Below are 18,425 nucleotides of genomic sequence, written 5' to 3' on the forward strand. Positions count from 1 at the left end.
ATGGCCACGCCTAGACTTTGGCGGTAGAGACCTTACGCAGATGGGAAACCATATATATGTTCATTGCTACGTTGCATCACTCCATTGTAGAGGAAATTAGCGCGGAAACATAAACTCCATTCACGTGTTTTATGTGTCATCGATCATATCGTGAGGAATCCTAAGTTGCTACTCGTTCGCACTCTTCATCTGCAATAGGTAAAAGTAGGTAGTACTATCAGGTCTAATAGGTGAGACATCGTCTGTATATCAAATATACAGGTGCAACCTGTCTGTACACTTGAAACAAAGACGCTGCTTCTGCTTTCCGGTAATTACGCAGTGCGGATAACTCCGGTCATTTGTCAGAAATCCTAACTGTTTGCTCTTTACAGCATGTTGGCAATATTCCTTCAGGAAGCGTGTATTGTGTTTCCTTGATTAATGCATCAGTAACTGTACATTGATAATGAACGAACGTACCATTCGGGTGGAGTCTCAGCGGATGTACAGAGACATGCTCAGTGTGCCGTGAAACGCATGAGCCATGGTCGGTGCTCGCTTCATGAGGTAGAGTGTGCCCTTCAGCGCGTCCAAGCGATGAATCAAGCTGACAACTGAAAGGAGAGGTACTTTAAGGGTTTCTGGCCTGCTGCTACCCAAAATCAAAGCGCATTATTTACTGGGGCGCGGTTGCGACGACAGTCAACTGAAGAACTCGGAAGTACGAAATTTACATGGGAGCGTATGCTTTCGAGACAAATAAACAGATTGGCGAAAGAATATTGAGGAGTGTCAGATGATGGAAGGTCCTGAAAAGCAAAGTTCTAGCGTTCCGTCATTAACCTTAGAAGACAGATCAGCGGGTGTCGCACTGATTCACAACGCAAATATCCTCGTCTATTTGCTTTTTGTTCAGTTTTTCTTGGCTGATTTTTTCATGTTTTCACGTGTTTCATCCGTTCTGTACATTTCTCTTAGATATGCGAAATTGCTAAGCATTACAGTTTCATGTCTGTGTTAAGCAAAAAAGTTGTCAGTACCACTTCGTCCTGTGCACGTATTTAGTTTTCCTCTGTCCCTCTTCTGTTTTCGGAAACAGCGCTAAACTTTAAAAAAAAAAACAGGAACCACCTAGCCTCAGCCTTCGAAATATTCAAACACGGAAATTGGGCAGCGGTGACACTGCTATTGCTGACAGGCAGGAATCTCCACCTACACTTTCTGTGGATGTCATCGAGTACATCATATAAATCAGGGCAAGAAACTGATTTACAGCTTGCTTGTGACGCCATCTTGCGCTGATGATGATCAGCATCAGTCGTGCGACAGGACGTCACAGGCAAGAAGTTTCCTAGCCAAATGGTGTTAATTCTTCGCGGTACATTTCCTGTTGTTGCTGTGCCAAGACTAAACAATATATAGCGCTCCACATAGTTGACAGCGGTTGGACTATAGGATTCATAGACACGGCTGACCTTGGCAGGCAATTACGTGTGTGTGACTGCTGGAGTGGACAACACTGGAAACACTCGCAGAACGAAATGCGCGAGGCAAAACGAAATTTTAAACATTGCGCTCCTATATACGGTGATGCGGAAACCGCACTTAGAAAAACATAACTTCGCGGAAATATGCCGTCATAAACTCGCGCTTCAGCACTGTCGCTTGCAGGTCATATTCAGCGCTCACCTAAACGCGCATCTAAAAAGAAATAGAGATAAGTCTAAAATCCCAGATTCCGGCGCACGAGATTTCGGCGACGGACTGAAAAAATGCGGGCAGCAGTGGCCAGGATATAGAATTTCGTGGCGTCGCGTCCGGGATCCGAGGAGGCGTTGCGTGTACGGGTCCGCCGTAAGTGGGCGCCGTACATCACCGCACGCGGCGCCGGAGCGGCACGCGGACACGCGTCACGGCACGCGCGTACACACGCACACTCCTGGCGCGTGTACGCGGCTGGCCCACGCTGCCCCGCTTGACTTCCTACGGAGCGGAGAGAGCGTCGTACACAACCGCCGCGCACTCGTTGGGCCTGCGTGTCGGCAACGGACGCTATACTTGCGTGGTGTTCTCCGTGGAGACATTCCTGACAATTTTTTTAATAGATTGTTTATAGTGTCCCTATGAACTGGCCAACAAGATTTTTGAAAGGGTTAATGACAAATCCTCTTCTCCACGTCTCATGCACCACGGGCCATGTACAGTCAGGAGCAAAAGTCTCTGGACCACGTGCTCCGTGAACGACGTCGATAGCTCTGTTATTGTAAGGTACTGTTATGGAAACATTGTTTGTTTGTTTATTTATTTTTTACTCCTAAAAGGTCCACAAGGACATTATATGAGGGGCAGGCTGACAAAATTGCATTATTTTGGACATAGATGATCTTCGATGCCGGATTTGAAATGAACTGGATTGATGATGGTCGCCACCTCGGATGGAAGACCGTTCCAGTCGTTGGCTGCTCTAAGGAAGAAAGATTGTTGATATGTTACAGTGCGAGATTGCTCGGGATAGACGGCATTAGGGTGGGAATTACGGGATATCCGATGAGCGCGTGTGATACGGAGGCTATCGTGGTTAAAGGCAATGGTCCACTCTTATAGAAAACCCAGATGAACGTTTTTGACGATGACATAAACGTTAATAGCAAAAAAAAAAAAATGCAAGCCTAGCACACGTTAGAGAGCCCAATAGCAACTTTCACCACCGCAAGTGCGATCTGCAACCACCAGCTGATAACAAAGCTATACGCGTTGGTTGCCGGTCGCGTGTCCTGGGGACTTTTGTCACCGATAGTTGGTTAAATTCAGCTGCAGCAAATTTGCCGCACGAATATGCGAAGCGACGAAAAACAGGAATGCTTTCAAAACCGCTTAAAAGCGAGAGATCCGCATTAAACTAACTCGAAGCCAACAGCAGAAAACTATTTTCTAATCACTGTATAGAGAGCGAAGAAGATGGAACTCTGGAGAGCGCCGAGTAGAACTAAGAGAAGGAAAGTCTCACCTGGCCAACATTTCGAGAAGGGGCCTCCATTATGCCCAGTTATGCCCAGTTAGCCACAAAAACTTAATTTCTTAGAGCGATTAAGACTCCAGAAGGCGGATCGCTTCTTCGGCTGTTCGACAAGCTTTGAGTATTTCATTGTGACACGTATTCAAGTTCACGCCATATCGAAAACAGTTGTCTGAGCGGACCTTTGGAGAAGGCACGCTATTAAGAAGTGTGCAGTCTGGTCACGTTATTGTCGCGGGCGTTGGCTGCCCGGGGACAGGCAGCGGTACGCTGTCGAGCCACCAAAGTCGCTTTTTCACCCCTTGAAGATGTGACAAGCATAGGAGAAAATTCTTCGAACATTCTAAGTCAAACCTGGGTAATATGGAAGTAACTGCACCACTTAGTCCACGGACACTAACTGTCCAGGACGCTAGTGTCGTGTACTAAGTAGTGCCCTGGTCTAACAGTAACTGACATCCCTATGCAATTAGTGTATGAGGGTGTAACGGTCTTTTGAGGGGCTAACTGTCTGACAACGCAGTTATACTCCCAAGAGACTAACCTTTCTGGCGCTTTTAGCCCTTTTTGGCGTAGAAAGAGAGTTCAAAGTGAACTACGACCATTTTTGTTACAAAGGTCATTTTGTTGTATTCGCGCTTTTATTGTAAGAAGGGCCTTATTATAGCCTCGTACCAGGCTCCGGCATATCTTGATATTCGTGGTGACGCGGTAGGCATCTTGCAAGGCCTTTCCCCTGATTTCTTCTTATACCATTGCTCTTTTCTGGCCATTCTGAACGCATGCACTGCCGAACACAAGGAGTACGTTTGTGAAGAGCGAAAATTACACGTTTTCACCCATGGGAGAGTGTTTATTATTTTCGAGCGCGTATAACATGTCATCAAAAGCAGCGCTGGGCCAACGTATATGTTTGACAATGTGAGGAAACGTTACAGATTGTTCAAATAAAATTGTTCAAATATTCCGAAGATTTACATGAACATCCTGAAGCGAAGGCCGGGTTCAGAGGTAAGGAGGCAGAGGGAAAATAGGATGCTAACTTCATTGAACAGGGTCGAAGCTTTCGACAGTTCCTGTCTGTGCTAAAATAATCTTTGCAATCAAATGAAAATTAAATTAAATCACTTTATTTCACACCAATACCAAGAAAGTACATGCATGCGAATCATCTGTTTGGAGTGGTACGTGACTAAATTAAAGAAACGACCAGACCCACTTTGCAGGCAATTTCTGGAATTTTGATGAGGTCATCACCGTGCTTCAGGCAGACGTGGCAGAATTTCTAGACATTAAATTCTTGCGCTGGCCCCTTATTGAAGCAGCAGACAGCAGCTCGCGGTCTCAGATCTGCCGCGCGAGGAAATAGACACTTTCTGTGTTTATCTCTGCTACGCAATAGTTTGGACAGGAAAGGAAATGTATTCATATATAGTGGCGTTAGCACATGAACTTCCGAGATGTCGTGCTGGCAGTTGAAAGTGACACGAAAGGAGGTTTAAAACCTCCAAAGTCATATGCCGTGCTACAAGAGGAAGACGCACTCAGCCCTTCAGATTTGTGTTTTCTCTCAGTGATACTACCCTCCAAGACAACATTGAGCGGACGTCCAAAACGGCAATGTCTCTCTCTGACTGGCGTTGTGATTGCGTCGTTTCATTTGCATACGTAAATCCTGATTGATGGTCACTTGTTTGTTAGCGCATGCTTCTTCGCTGTTCACGCGCGCTCCATCTCATGCAATTTTTGATGCTGCTTACTGAACGATGTTCTTAAGGAACGAAGCCGTAATCACCGTACTGGGACAGCGCGGCGTTCGTGTTCTCGTCGATGACCTGTCATTTGGACGATCGCATTGTGCACACATCCTGCGCTGTCAGTAATGACTTAATGCAGCAGGCCACGCAAAGACAGTGGGATGTTCGGAAGGCTCAAATAGTGATGCGTGCATGCTAATTACTGCTTTCTATGCGGTCCATTCACCATGCATTATTTCTAGAGCTCTGAAGTGTGGTGTCCTGTCTGTTTCTGCTTCCCTTTATAGAATTCATGCAAAGTTCACAGCGTCGATGAAAAACGGGAGCGGGCACTATCTGTGGTTTTTTGGGCAGAGCTAGAACGCATATTTATCGAAGTAATCACTGGTCAGGCGTCCAGAACAAAGCGCGTTCAAGCATTCATTCTTTTAGCCATTCATTCCTTCTCGCAATGATTTCTGGGGTTGCCGAATTCTGGTTACCAAACCAACTGGTTAGGCCGGTTTAAATTAATGCGAAGCCCCCTACTACGGCGTCCCTCATAGCCCGTTTGTCGCTTCATGACGTTAAACTCCACAATTCAGTGTGCAAACCCATGCCCAGCTATTCCGTCACGTGTACAGTGAGTATACATAAGCTTGAAAATGATGACGTTTTGGCTGCCCGCTTAGTGCAGTATAATGATTTGGATAAGAACGCAACACGATTTGCTTTCGCGCATTGGACTCGCAACAGAGAGAATCTGCTTCTATAGGTTTCTGCGTGTTCGCTGGGCGTACGAATATCCAGTACTGGGTTCAAATCAGGACGACATCGCGCACCCCTTGATTCATTCTGGGACTTCAGTCAAGGGGAATGGGTTTTGTCGTCGGGTTTAGCACCGATTTCGCACTGATTCCTTGTGTCGCAAACGAATTCACTACGCTAACGTAAAGGGACAGCAGTGGGAAATGAACTAGCCATTCAACCGAAATGACAAAGCAATCGGCGCGGGTCTTTTACATGTAAGGTACAGCCTTTGTCAAAAGTAACCAGGCTGCATGGTTTGCTTCCCATTTGTATAGTAGTGCCTTTACGGCTTTCCCTAAGGTCGAAAAGTTCTTTGAAGGTGAGCACAGGGGTTGTCCTTACCAAACAGAGATTTGGAGCTTGAGGGCTGGCATAATAGTTTAAATATACGACTGAGAAGCAAAACCATGCAACCTGGTTACTTTTGACAAAGACTGTACATTCCGTGTAATGTAGCAAGCGCATGCCGAAGAATCGATGCTGAAATGAAGAAACGCTATAAACGGGCCTGTCGCTCGCTAAGGAGAGAAATTGGCATTTTTCGGGCGTCACAGATTGCCAAAATGCATTCAACTTTCTTGTCCTTGAATTCATCCTGAAAAATTAAGTATGAATTTCCTCGTACAACAAGACCTCTGTCTGTCACGCGCTTCAGGAACCGGCCTGTTATAACTATAGACACAACTATCAAATCGACTGTCGGCCTGTTTTCCGCTAAAAACATAAATGGCTTATATTGAGAAACTTAAGAAAACAAGATAAGCGCCTTCTTTCTGAAGTGATCTCCTTTGAAGAGCACAAAGACCTGAACAAACCCCCCGCCGCAGTCTGGTTCCTACACGGTCCTCGCTTTCGAGGAGCGCTCGCCCGGCCGACGCGTCCTCGTCAAACGAGTCCCCGCCGCAGAGCAGCGCTCATATCTTCGACACTGTTTGACTTCGTGACCGTTCCGCTGTCGCGGAGCTCTCTTCGGTCCGTGGGCTCGTCGATCGGTGTATGCCCGTCGACCAATGGGACAAGGCGGCGGGACGCAGAACAAACACCCAGACTCCCCGCGGAGACTAGGAGTGCTGCTGAAGAACCCACTGACGAAGACAACGGCGTCTAGGACAGACCACGAGGGGGAGGAGGAAACGGAGCTGAGTGTGTTCAGCGCACGTGCGCGCGGCGATCCCAATACACGCTCTTTGCAAAGCCGCTGTATACACTTCAAGCAAGCGCCATTGTTGTCGAGGCCTGCTATGTATAGGAGCACGCTAGGAGGCTTGTTGCTGTGATCTCGATAGTTATACGCGCTGACTCCGTTCCTGTTGGCGCACAGACACGCAAACAGCTGTACAGCTTGGCTTCCAGAGTTCGTGTATGGGCTCGTGCCGACTTCTATGTATCACGTGCTTAAGGAGAGTAAGACTCCTCGGGAGACGGAGGACTAGTCGTTACATTGATGGGATAAGTTCAGATTAAGCCTGATTGTGCCGTGTGCGCTTCTATCTTCATGCCCGTTCGTTTCCGCGAGGTCTGATTTATTATTAGTGACTCTTTATTAATAAAATAGCAAAGGAAGGAAAAGATGTTGCTAACCGCGGTATCTGCCATCGAAACCTGGATCACCTGTTCCTTAAAGAAAAGTTGTCGGTTTTATCTTCCGCTGTGCCCAAGGAGTTTCAGAGTATCGCACCGTCCTTAGATTTTTAAGTACTCAGGGATTATTAGGCATCTTCAGCGGATACACTGAAATGCTGCAAAAGTTGCTGGACGTAACTATGAATTACGAATCAAATATGAATTACGAATCAAAACAGCCTAGCTGTTCCATTCCACAATTCTAATATAGGTAGGTAGATACGTATGTGACAACAAAGCAGCTCAAGCACTGACCTGCAACAGTGCCATCCTCATCCTGTGCTTTTCTACATGTCATCCTCTTCGCCTTGCAGAACTTAATCAGTAGTGACAATATGTAAGTTCTTGCCCCTGTTTAATTAAATATTTGTTTTTCTAACTACAGCCGTAGCAACTCTACCCGGTTTCGCGGGACCAAAATTTCTGTATCAAACTAACCGGCTTCCCCTTGTCCTACGGTCACTCTATTCTGGCTCCCTACTGTTTTCCCATTCAGAAGTACTGTCCTTCGCAAGAAAAGTTTCCACTCTAGCTTTTGTTAAAGAACGTCAGCTTCTCTTTCCCGCATAGAAGTAGAGCCTACTTTAGTCTCCGCCAAAGCAGGCTTGCGGACGAGCGTGCGAGCACACCAAACGCCGCCATCAAGAGGTACTTTAGCCGCATCCTTCCTTTGAAGCACACGTTACGTTCCGTCCAGTTTCGTTCTTTTCCGCACCGCACTGCATCTTCATAAAGTTTAGACTCCCGCGCTGCAAGGTTAGGCGTGATTCACGTGACCAGCTCCTTCGCCTGGCGGCTCCTTGCTCTGCCCATACACAAGGTTCCTGCTCGCGCGCGTTCTTACGCTGGTTATCTCTGCTTTACGCGTGCGGAGGTACCCCGACGCAGGCCCGCGCACAAACGCACGCACGCTGGATCGATGCGGCGCGGCCATCTTTGTGCCATATCGCTCTTGCCGCGCTGTATGGCGTCCGCGGCGCGCACGCACATGAGGCGAGGGACAAGCGGGGGCCAGGTGGTCGTGCTCTTTCACCCCCAGCCGGCGGTAAAAGGGAAAGGTTAAATCACCTCGGCTCCAGGCGGGACGCGGCGGTGGCTTTGCGCAGCCAGATGAGAGCACCTGCTCGCTCGGCGCGAGGCAGCGCTCGCTCGCACGATGGCTGGCCGGCTCTTTGGGGTACAAAGCGGGCAAACGTGACTGGATCTTCCCCTCCGCAACACCCCCCTCCCAGCCAGCAGCGCTTTATATCTTTGCGCCCCGTTACTACACCAAGGCTTTACAACCTCCGCGTGGCGTGCTGCCATCTTTCTGCCTTCCGTTTCTAGCGGGTTATTTTGCTTCTCGCCTCATCTTCTTTGGTGTTTTTTTTTGGTTTTTTTTTGGTTCGGGAATCTGCTACTGACTCCTCTATACGGCTGGTTCTGCTACTGCAGAAGCACGACTGCCGCTTTCGATTTTCCGAGCCCAAAATAAAGAAGACTTTGCAATGGTTTATATAGGTGAACACTCGAAAAAGTTATACTCGGCTTCGTCTTGTTGTTTTGATTAGGGACGGTGTGTCCTTTCCAATCGGTAGAACAGCCTCAGAGGAACGTGAGTGCTCTCGGTTACCTCCCTTGCCTCTTGTAGCGCAGCCGAGGTTTTATTTGAAAACGAGTTCCTTCGTTATCTTATTGCAGGCTGTATCGATCGCCGCAATTAATTTTATTATTTTGGCGGTTTCTTCGTAATCGCTCGCGCTTACGAGTGCTGTCGCACCTGCCGTCGATTAATGGCATTCTACGTGCCACAACTAAATGAGTTGTGTTGTGAAGAATGCAGTAGTATAGAGCGGGGGTTTGGTTAACGTGTACTTTTTCACGCACGCAGCAGAAGCTATTCTTCACTTCGCCGTAACGCGGCCTCTGTAGCCCATTTCGTAACTCCGCTGGAAAACAGCAGACTGCTTATTAGGAAAACAGCAAAAAGCTTGCAGACCCTCAACGAATTAGTAAGCATGGGCTGCGACACTGAATTAATGGCGTTTCGGACAGAACAGTAACAGAGACGGCTCCATTCGCCTCGGTAGTGCTAATCCATTCTTCGTCCAAATGCTGCATCTGTCGAAATATGTGAACATTCTGGAGAAAGTTTTAGGTACAAATAACTAAATTATTCATTTAGCTACGCAGCGTGACTGATGGATCGTCACGCGCTCACTAAGCCAAAACAGAGCAAAATGATACTGAGTGCAAAACTTGGACCCAGATATGAACTCGAGCGCACGGGTGTCTTTGCATGCACTTGGCCTGCGTAGCGGCCAATATTTAATGCCTTTTTCAAGGGCTCAGTAGCCCGACGTATATAGTTACTGCGCCACATTCTGTCGCTGCTACCCGAACGTTTTGCAAGAAATTGCAGGTTTTCTGCTTGCTTCTCCGCTAAATTTCTGAATGACTTTGGTTACTATACGCCATGAGGAAAACTAGTAAGAAAAGGGAAAAAACTACTTGTCACATGTAACTATTGAGTAATCAATAAATGAATGTGTAAACTTTGCTCTCTCTCACATTGCTGACGACTGCACTAATCCAGTTGACATTAAAACTTCGGAGCGACCTGAAGACGTTCAGGGCGTCCGCAGGATGTCCAGTGGAGTTTCAGTACCTGCTGGGAACCATAGAGCTACAGCGGCGGGTTTACGTCTGTCTACTAAGCTGCATTCCGTCATTCTTATACCCCTGCCAATTGTTTGCCCGTCGGTTCGTGGCACCGCTCTTCTGAGGCACGTGTCACTCGCGAGACAGCAGGGCACTACGGTGGCGGCGTGGTTGATGCTTGCGGATGTGGAGCATGAGGCGCCCGAACCAGTGCTTGTGACGGAGTGTGAGGGGGAGAGGGGTCACGCCCTTGGCTGCTGCTGTCTCCGCGCTGGCTGCGCGTGGCGTACTGGCGGCGCGCCGACGCATTCGCGGTCAGTGGAGCCGCCGCAGTCACCACAGCAGCGATGACGACGGCTCTGGCGACGCGCGATGCAAGATGCATGAGCGGGACCGAGACGACGAGTGGTGTGCGCACGCGCATACACTGACAAAAACTGTGCGCAGGAAGAAGAAGAAGACCCGCTGCGCGCGGAAACGACGCGAACCAAAAGCAACGGAGACCGGATGCACCGGGTCTTTCCGGCGCATATCTTATTTCGAACATCTCCCTTCCATCGGACCTCTGTGGGTGACATTAGCCAGAATTTGGGAAGGCCAGCTGATTTTTGAAGTAGAATTTTCCAATACCAACCGAAGTTGATAAGTACTAAGCGTATAAAGCTGGACTAGTTGTTTGCTAGTACAATTGTGAGCCATTAGCGGCGACAAAAGACACGGACGAAGGTAGAAGGTCCTGCGTTCGTCCTGTCTTTTCTACCTTCGTCCGTGTCTTTTTTCGCCGCTGGAATGTCTCACAGTTGAAAAGTAGTCGCGAGGATAAGACCGTATTCTTCCAGCATATCCCACCATTGCTCGAGCCGGCTATGTTACTATTATCCTTAAAATAATAATAATAGTGCTGGAACCAGACACAAGCAAGATCATAAAATAAGTTTCACGGCATTCTTGTTGATCACAGGACGCTGAGAAAGATGTAAAAAAAATCGGTTCTCCTAAAAGATGGTCCTGTTAGCGAAGAACCGCTTATGTTGCCTCTCATTCACGAGACAAGTTCGAATGAATTCCCTTTGTGTCAGGTTGCATGAAACTGAGCACGAAGAACTCGGTAACGTTCAAGCTGTAGAGTGATAGTCCGAGGCTACAAACTGCATGCGAGCCAGAGTTCGTTCTTCTAACCTGTCCGCAGCATGAGAGCGTGGCGTGTCCGTATGCATAAAAATCTAGTGTAGGCCAGTGAGCGATATATGCTTGAAAAATGGAGAATGGCGCTGATCAGGCGACATTTATCGCAAAACGTATGAACAATGGATGGCAAAAAATGGCTGTCGGGGACGGTCTGTCCCTGACTCTGTCCCCTAAAAGGGACAGTTCTTTCTCTGACAGACACAACTGCCAAAAGACAACTGTCAGGGACAATTGTCCGTAAGTTCCTCAGTAAACAGGGTAGTAAACGAAGCGCATGCCACAACCTGTTCAAGCAGTTAATTCCTGCGATCGATACGAAGAGCAACTATTAAAAAGAATCCATAACAGACGATTGTCGGCGCTTGGGCTTTCGCTCGCCGTGAAGTTCCCTGTGTCGATTGCAAACATTTCACTGTGTGGCCACGAAGAAGCAAATTGGGAACGGAGGGAAAGCGGTCCGGATCAGCAAGGGCAAGGTTATGCTTATAGTGTGTCTACTCAGCAGGGACTTCCCTGCTGATACTGAAAAGCTTTAGTGCAGATTGCGTGTATACCTTTCAAAGGAAGAGCATGCCCTCTCATGCAGTATATACTTTCAGCAATGGGACAACAACCAACGGCAATTTGTTTCCGATACGGCACTAGCACGGACTTACCAACTACATACTGAATATGACGCATACGTTATTGGATGTACTAAAATTTCTGACCAGTGCATTTTCACCTCCTGCTACCTATTATTCTGCCCAAGCTGGCGTAAACATTTCATTCGTTTAAAAAATGGTATGCACAGGTCTTCATTCGATTTGAAGTATCCTCATTGAGCAGTGCCCTGTCACGCTTACCGTCTCGTAGTTTCACTTGAGCTATGGTATATGAACAGTCCAGCATGTGGACTGTGAGGACGAGAAGATGAGATGTCGAGAAATTACAAGCTGCAAAAAGATGCTTAGGCCAGGAACGCGGCATGCAAAGGTCAGCACTATACATATAAAGCTCAGTGACGCCATTGCATATACGGACTGTGGCCTAGGTGCTATATCTCTAAAGGGCTGGGCAGGAGGCTATTGTACTACATCGAGAAATGAATGAATGAATGAATGAATGAATGAATGAATGAATGAATGAATGAATGAATGAATGAATGAATGAATGAATGAATGAATGAATGAATGAATGGAAAAAGTAATCCTTAACTGTGCACTACGGCTTCCTTCCCTGTGCGTTTTTGATAGCACCTGCTTGTAACGCGTAGAGTCATTACAATCACTATAATGAAAAACGAAAAGAAACCGTACTGAAAAAAAAAAACAATGCGTTCAAAGAAAATGTATTCAGCTCGACTGTTATTCTTGACGAACATGATTCAGATTGGACTATCCCCTGTGCCTCTTTGTCTCCAGAAATAACGCCCCAGAGCGCCACTCTTCTACCGGTCACCTTGCCGCACGTTTCCTGTCGTTGGGAAACATTGAACCTCTGCACGCTCTTTTAACGCACCGTCTTATACGCCGGCAATCCGCACGCCGTGGTCGACCGTCGTTCGTTGCGATAGACGCCGGCACGATGGCGAGCAGAGAGGTGGGGGGAAGCTCGCGGCGAAGGCCCCCCACGTGTCAACCGGAAGTCGCCAGAGCGTGTCGCTCTTCCGGTGCGGTCTACCTCCGCAACGACTCTCCTTCGCCCCTTTGAACCGGCTCGTGCACCTCGCGTGTCCACGCGCCACTGGGCGAGGCACGCGCCTCCCGGGAGGGGGGCAGGGGGGTTATCGCCACCCGCCAAGCGAAGGGGGGCCTACGGGGACAGGATGCCGACCTGCCGCTCCACTTCACCCCGTGGACGACAAGACAAACAGTCGACATCACACTGGGGTGGACGAGGCGCGTGGCGGCGTGAGGTAAAAGAGCGCCACGGTGCGTTCCCTCCGATCTGACTTCTCTCGTGGAGGCTGTCGTGAACAAAGGCGTGAGCTATTCCTGACTAGCATTACCGAGAAGTCGGGACAAATGCTTTCAGTACTCCTGGCTGCCAGTATGTGGCGCAAGGCTTTGAACATTCAAAAATATCACGTTGACATCATCTGTGACGTAAAAAAGGAAGAGAATGACCAAGTGGCTGCACAACGAAACGTAATATGCCGCTAGGCTTGGCGCACCCCATCACTCCTCACGCACATTTTTCCAGACCTTTACAACCCAAACTGTAAACACTGTGGCCAGCGAGCCACCTACGATCACATCCTGTGGGACTGCAAAATAGAGCCACCTCCGGGTGATCTACAGTTACCGCTTCTTCTCTCGAGCGGTGGGAGACCGTGCTGGCTAGCTCTGACCCCAGAACGCAAGTTCTGGCGGTGGAGTGGGCTGACAAAGTCGTCGAGGGCTGCGTACTCTTGACCACTTAACACGACCTCTTACCAAGCTCTTTCCGGCGAATAAAATGTTTTACAATCAATCTAGGCTTGGCGCACTGGCTGGGCGCTGTCCCGAATTCCTGGTAATGCTAGCCATTCCGTCCGTGTACGTGCAGCATCGCTGATTCGAAAAAACTCCCCCCCCCCCCCTCCCACTTTTTACCCAGGGTTGAGGGGCTTGTCGGAGATGACGTGCGGGTGATTATCGTTGAGTGAAGATATGGTATAGTACATGAAGTGACATTACACGAGCGATAACATGCATGGCTTCCGGACGTGGTGTATCATCATCATTGTCAGCCTGACTACGCCCACTGCAGGGCAAAGGCCTCTCCCATATCTCTCCAATTAGCCCTATACTTTGACAGCTTCGGCCACCGTATCCCCCCAAACTTCTGAATCTCATCCGCCCACCTAACTTTATGCCACCCCCTGCTACACTTGCCTCCTATTGGAATCCACTCCGTTACCCTTGAGGACATCTTGCCTTCGCATTACATGCACAAGCCCATTTCTTCCTCGTGATTTCCACTAGGATGTCAATAATCCGTGTTTGTTCCTTCACCCACTCTACCCACTCCGGTCTCTTAACGTTACACCTACCATTTTTCTTTCTATATAGCTCGCTGCGTTGTCCTTAACTTGAGCTGAACCCTGTTCGTTAGCCTCCAAGTTTCTGCCCCATAGGGAGTACCAGTAAGATACAGCTGCTGTGTACTTTTCTCTTGAGGGATATTGGTAAACTGCCTACGTGGTATATACGTTTGGGTATCCAGTAACTTCTCAATCTGGCAACTGCAAAAAACAGGCAGAAAACGCCCGGACATCCTGCGGTCCTGCAGCGCGAAGATGTGAAGATATATAGTAATAGCAGTTGCAACGACTCTCCCCGTTCCAAGCCAAGAGGGCACACGGACCACTGATTTATATAACACGACCGCAGGTGCCACAGCGTTTATCATAAATGTGCAGCCCATGGTGTTCGCGTATACTATAAGCCGTCTACTGGGCCTCTTGATACCATTTACAGAAGTCTTGAGCTCCGAGAGAGTGAAAGCCAGAGTTCCTCTCAACTTCAATGAATGTGGAGAACTGACGATGCAAAACTAGCCACACTATGTGGCCGAGAGGCAAGCTCGGTGGGATTTATATTTTTGACAAAGGCTGCAGCTGGGACCGACTAGCAGATGAGCGGGATAATTCTTTATTCTCATTGCTGAGAAAGTGATCGCGTGGCTCCTGAGCGGTTTTTATGTTTGGTATCTTCAAAATGGGCTCTTCGAGTATACCTTCACTGTATGCGACAGCCGTGAAACAACTTGTTTCAAAAGACATGATACTATTCCGTAAATCAGTCTTGTTCCGTCGATCGCCGTGTAACTATTCGAACCTTATACAGCGATTTAAAGATGCTTGGCGTGATCGTTCAAGATTTACTCTTATAAAAATGGTCCATAGACAGTGTATAGACTTCTTATTGACTCTATTGACTTCTTATAGATATTGATTTTTGTCTATTCATAGTCCATAGACTGTCTATAGACGAAAGTCTACTAAAAGTGTATGGCTATAAATCTATAGATTGTCTATAGACTGTTTATGACATTTGTATTGTCGATAGAGTGTTCTGTAGGATTTGTCTATAGACTTTATCGACAGAAGTCTATAGACACTCTATAGACTGTCGGAAACTTTTTCTGTAAGCGTAGTACGAGAAAACTTCAACACTTCGTTGTCTCTTTGGTGGACATCAGCTGCTGTTCGGTCCAACACAGACACCGAGTATGAACTGAGAGAACCAATGTAGTGACGTCATTATCTCAAATCTCAATCCAAGCAAAGAGCTTTGCTGCATCCAGTCAGATCTACAACATACCCAGAAATTCTGGTCAACCGCTCTTTTTTTTTTTTTCAAAGGAAGTCGCTTATGAGCGCAATTTTTTCGCGGATCGTGTGAGTGCAGCATAACAATCAATATGTGCGCAGATGCCTCCTTGGGACGATTGTAGGTTTCCACTATTTATTGCGAAATACGCATCCCTTTGGTTTTCTATGGCGGTCTTAATCATTTTAGTGGGAGCGCAGGACGAACTTGAAAAGCAAGATTTTGCTATGCATGCATCGGAAGATTAGACCATTCGAACATGTTTGTTCACAATATTATCTTACCCCATTCCTTAACTGTGGCATACGGTAAGATAATTTTGTGAACAAACTTAACCTCACAATTAGAAGCGATGTCCAAGAAAACAGGACTCGACTCAAGTCTTAGTGTAATTGAAAAGCTGGTACTCTGAACGAATGGAGCGACGGCCAAATGTTTCAGCTGGCTTCGAGCAGCTATAGGAGAACATGGACTGATAACGATAGAAATATCACCCCAACAGTGCCCACAAGCGGCCTGTCTCGCTGTCCCGTTGTCTACAATTGTACACACTCTAACCAGAAAGGGGTAAATATGGAGTAAGTTGTTCTCTATCGTACTCCCTTTTGTAAAAGGTACAGCTCCCTTTTACAAACACTCCCTTTTGGAAACGGGAGTTCGATCGAGGACAGCTTACCCTCACAAATTTTTTTTAGACAGTCTACAGACTGTCCATATACTTGTGTCTATAAAGTCTATATATTCCCTATAGACAAGTCCTAGAGAAGTGTATGGGCAATACAAATGCTATAGACAGTCTATAGAGAATCTACACATTTATGGCAATTTTTGTCTATAGACAGTCTATAGATTATGAATAGACAAAAAGAAATATCTATAGGAACGCAATAGAGTCTATGAGATGTGTATAGGCTGTATGTAGACTATTCTATATACATTCTATATACCATTCCATTTAGGTAGGCGTATTCGTGCTTAGAGCGTACTGTACGTTCGTATTCTCGTAGCTGCATAGAATCACCGCAGCAGTTTATCTTCGTCGCCCTGTTCGTTTAGGTTAGGTTGCCCACTACTATAGCGACGGCCCATAAATGTCGAAGATCTCCCTGCCAACATCGCAGCAGATGCAGTAGTCAGGAACGCTGCGTGCATTTGACACGCGGCTTGGCGACTGGCGCGTTGACGACGCCGTGTAACGAGGAGGGAATCGAAAGATCGATCGCCGCCGCGTCCTCAGCGCGCAAGCAGCGCTAGACTGGGAGTCTCGCGCGGACAGTACCGCCGTGTGTGGCTTGGGCGGCACCCCGGACGGGGAGACTATATACTCCACTGCATGACACGTGCAGCAGCGGCTCATATGCGCCGTGCACATACACTCCGATGGTGTGTACATAAATACATCGCGTGGCTTTGCAGGCGCGGGGACTTTAAGAGCAATAACACGCACGCTGGGTTTATAACTGACGCTCTATGTATAAAAACGGGGCTCAGAACAATACTTTGCCCTCTTTATTTCTTTATTTGCATCCCTTTCCCGGCCGGGAGCCATTTACTCTAATGAGGCTGCAGTGGAGCGGCTTGAAGAATTCAGAATGAGTATGCAGGAATTATATATATATATATATATATATATATATATATATTTGTTTCCTGTTGTCCTGGACTTCATATCGACACGCTATTGGAGCTGCGTATTTTGAGCGATAAACTTGAAATTGCCTCTTTCGTGCAGAAGCTCCTGTTTCATACTTTAAGTGCCTTTTGAGCGAGCACCTCAGATGAGTGAGACACTTTTTCATGAACATGTACAGCTCGTATATTAATTTACAGAGGGTAGAACATTGATATCAAATTAAAACTTCCAGGCGTATTATTCCGCAAGCACTCGAAGGTCATCTTATGGTCGAGCTTAAGAAATAAGATGAGAATTCTCCTTAAAAATTACGTTCTGTGAAAACATTGAATATTGCTTCAATATTTATAATAGACAGAGCATGCTTGAATCTGTCTTCTTTTTGCCGCTCTTTACGTTTAAGCACTAAGGTCTTATTTCGCCGCAATAAAAACTCGAATACTCCCTCAGTCTTAGTTGCTACTCAACCGCAGTAGAAGCGAAATCTTCAGGGCAGCTAACCCCTGCAGCTGAATTCATCAGCTTGTGAGGAACGAGCTTTCAGTCGAATCCTATGCGGGCCTTTGTGTTAACCCATGTTGTTTTCACACTGCACCACGTTCTTGCATCTCTGTTTTCCCACGCACTGTTAAAATAAGAAGCGAAATTGCGCTCGCCCTTAAGCTCCCACTTAAGTGCTCACGGGAACACCTGTTCCGCGGTTAACTTTTCTTAACCGCGCCAACCGTTTCTTAACGTATCCTCCTCCCTCGCAAGATAAGATTTATCAGGCTAGTAAAAGCACTCGCTCTATCGGACGATCCTTATGCAAACGAATAAAAAAAGGAAGTTCTCTAAGGTGAGACAACTTCACAACGACTATACCAATCTCGGTAAGAACGACAGACTATATGCGCACGCATACAGAGAGAACTCCTACAGGGAAGCTGCAACTAAAACAAGCTGCTACTCGTTTTTTCTTTCCATCCATCCTTTCCGCTGTTACTATTTTTTTTTGTTTCCACATCAACCTTATCGCTTCTGCATATATACCTCCAACATTCCCACTGCCTCATCCGGTGTGAAGACAGTCGTCTCCCCTGCCATCGAGACACATGCAGGCACCACCACTCTAATTTATACCCCCGCAGAAGTGATCTCCACAAACCTGACTTGACGATCTATGGTTACCAGCTTCTATTCCCTCCCCCCCCCCCCCCCGCCCCTCCCCCCGCATCCTCCCTCCTGACCTCAACGCCCCGCTCCCCCTGCTTTATTTATCATGCATGCTTTGATACATACGAACGAACGCGTCCGTTCGCAATGCGACCGCGGTGAGCGTTATCGTTGCTCCCATGTTTTTGCGCAGAACATCGTAGTACCCTCCTCCGAGGCCTACCTCCTCTTTCTCTGCAGAGCGCAGAATAACGAAATGCACTCACAGACACAACTCGCGCCCACGCTTGCACTCGCACACACGCACACAGGAGCATCCGGTCAAGCGACGTCTGTGGAGCTGC

At 47.5% G+C, this 18,425-nt stretch overlaps 1 protein-coding gene across 2 annotated transcripts in view; it reads right to left on the reverse strand.

Moving 5' to 3' along the window:
• The window catches only part of LOC149365572 (uncharacterized), a 54,292-nt gene that overhangs the window by 21,398 nt on the left and 14,469 nt on the right, over window positions 1–18,425 (reverse strand). The window contains exon 2 of one of the 2 annotated variants that reach the window (XM_089586389.1): window positions 463–596. The exons of the other annotated variant lie outside the window; for it this stretch is intronic. Within the exon in view, the coding sequence (XP_089442515.1) occupies window positions 463–465 (3 nt within the window). The 5' untranslated portion in view covers window positions 466–596. The remainder of the gene's footprint in view (window positions 1–462; window positions 597–18,425) is intronic. 2 annotated transcript variants of the gene reach the window in all.

This window comes from Amblyomma mixtum, chromosome 1 (genome assembly GCF_055824585.1).
Source record: "Amblyomma mixtum isolate Tamu chromosome 1, ASM5582458v1, whole genome shotgun sequence".
Lineage (NCBI taxonomy): Eukaryota > Metazoa > Arthropoda > Arachnida > Ixodida > Ixodidae > Amblyomma > Amblyomma mixtum.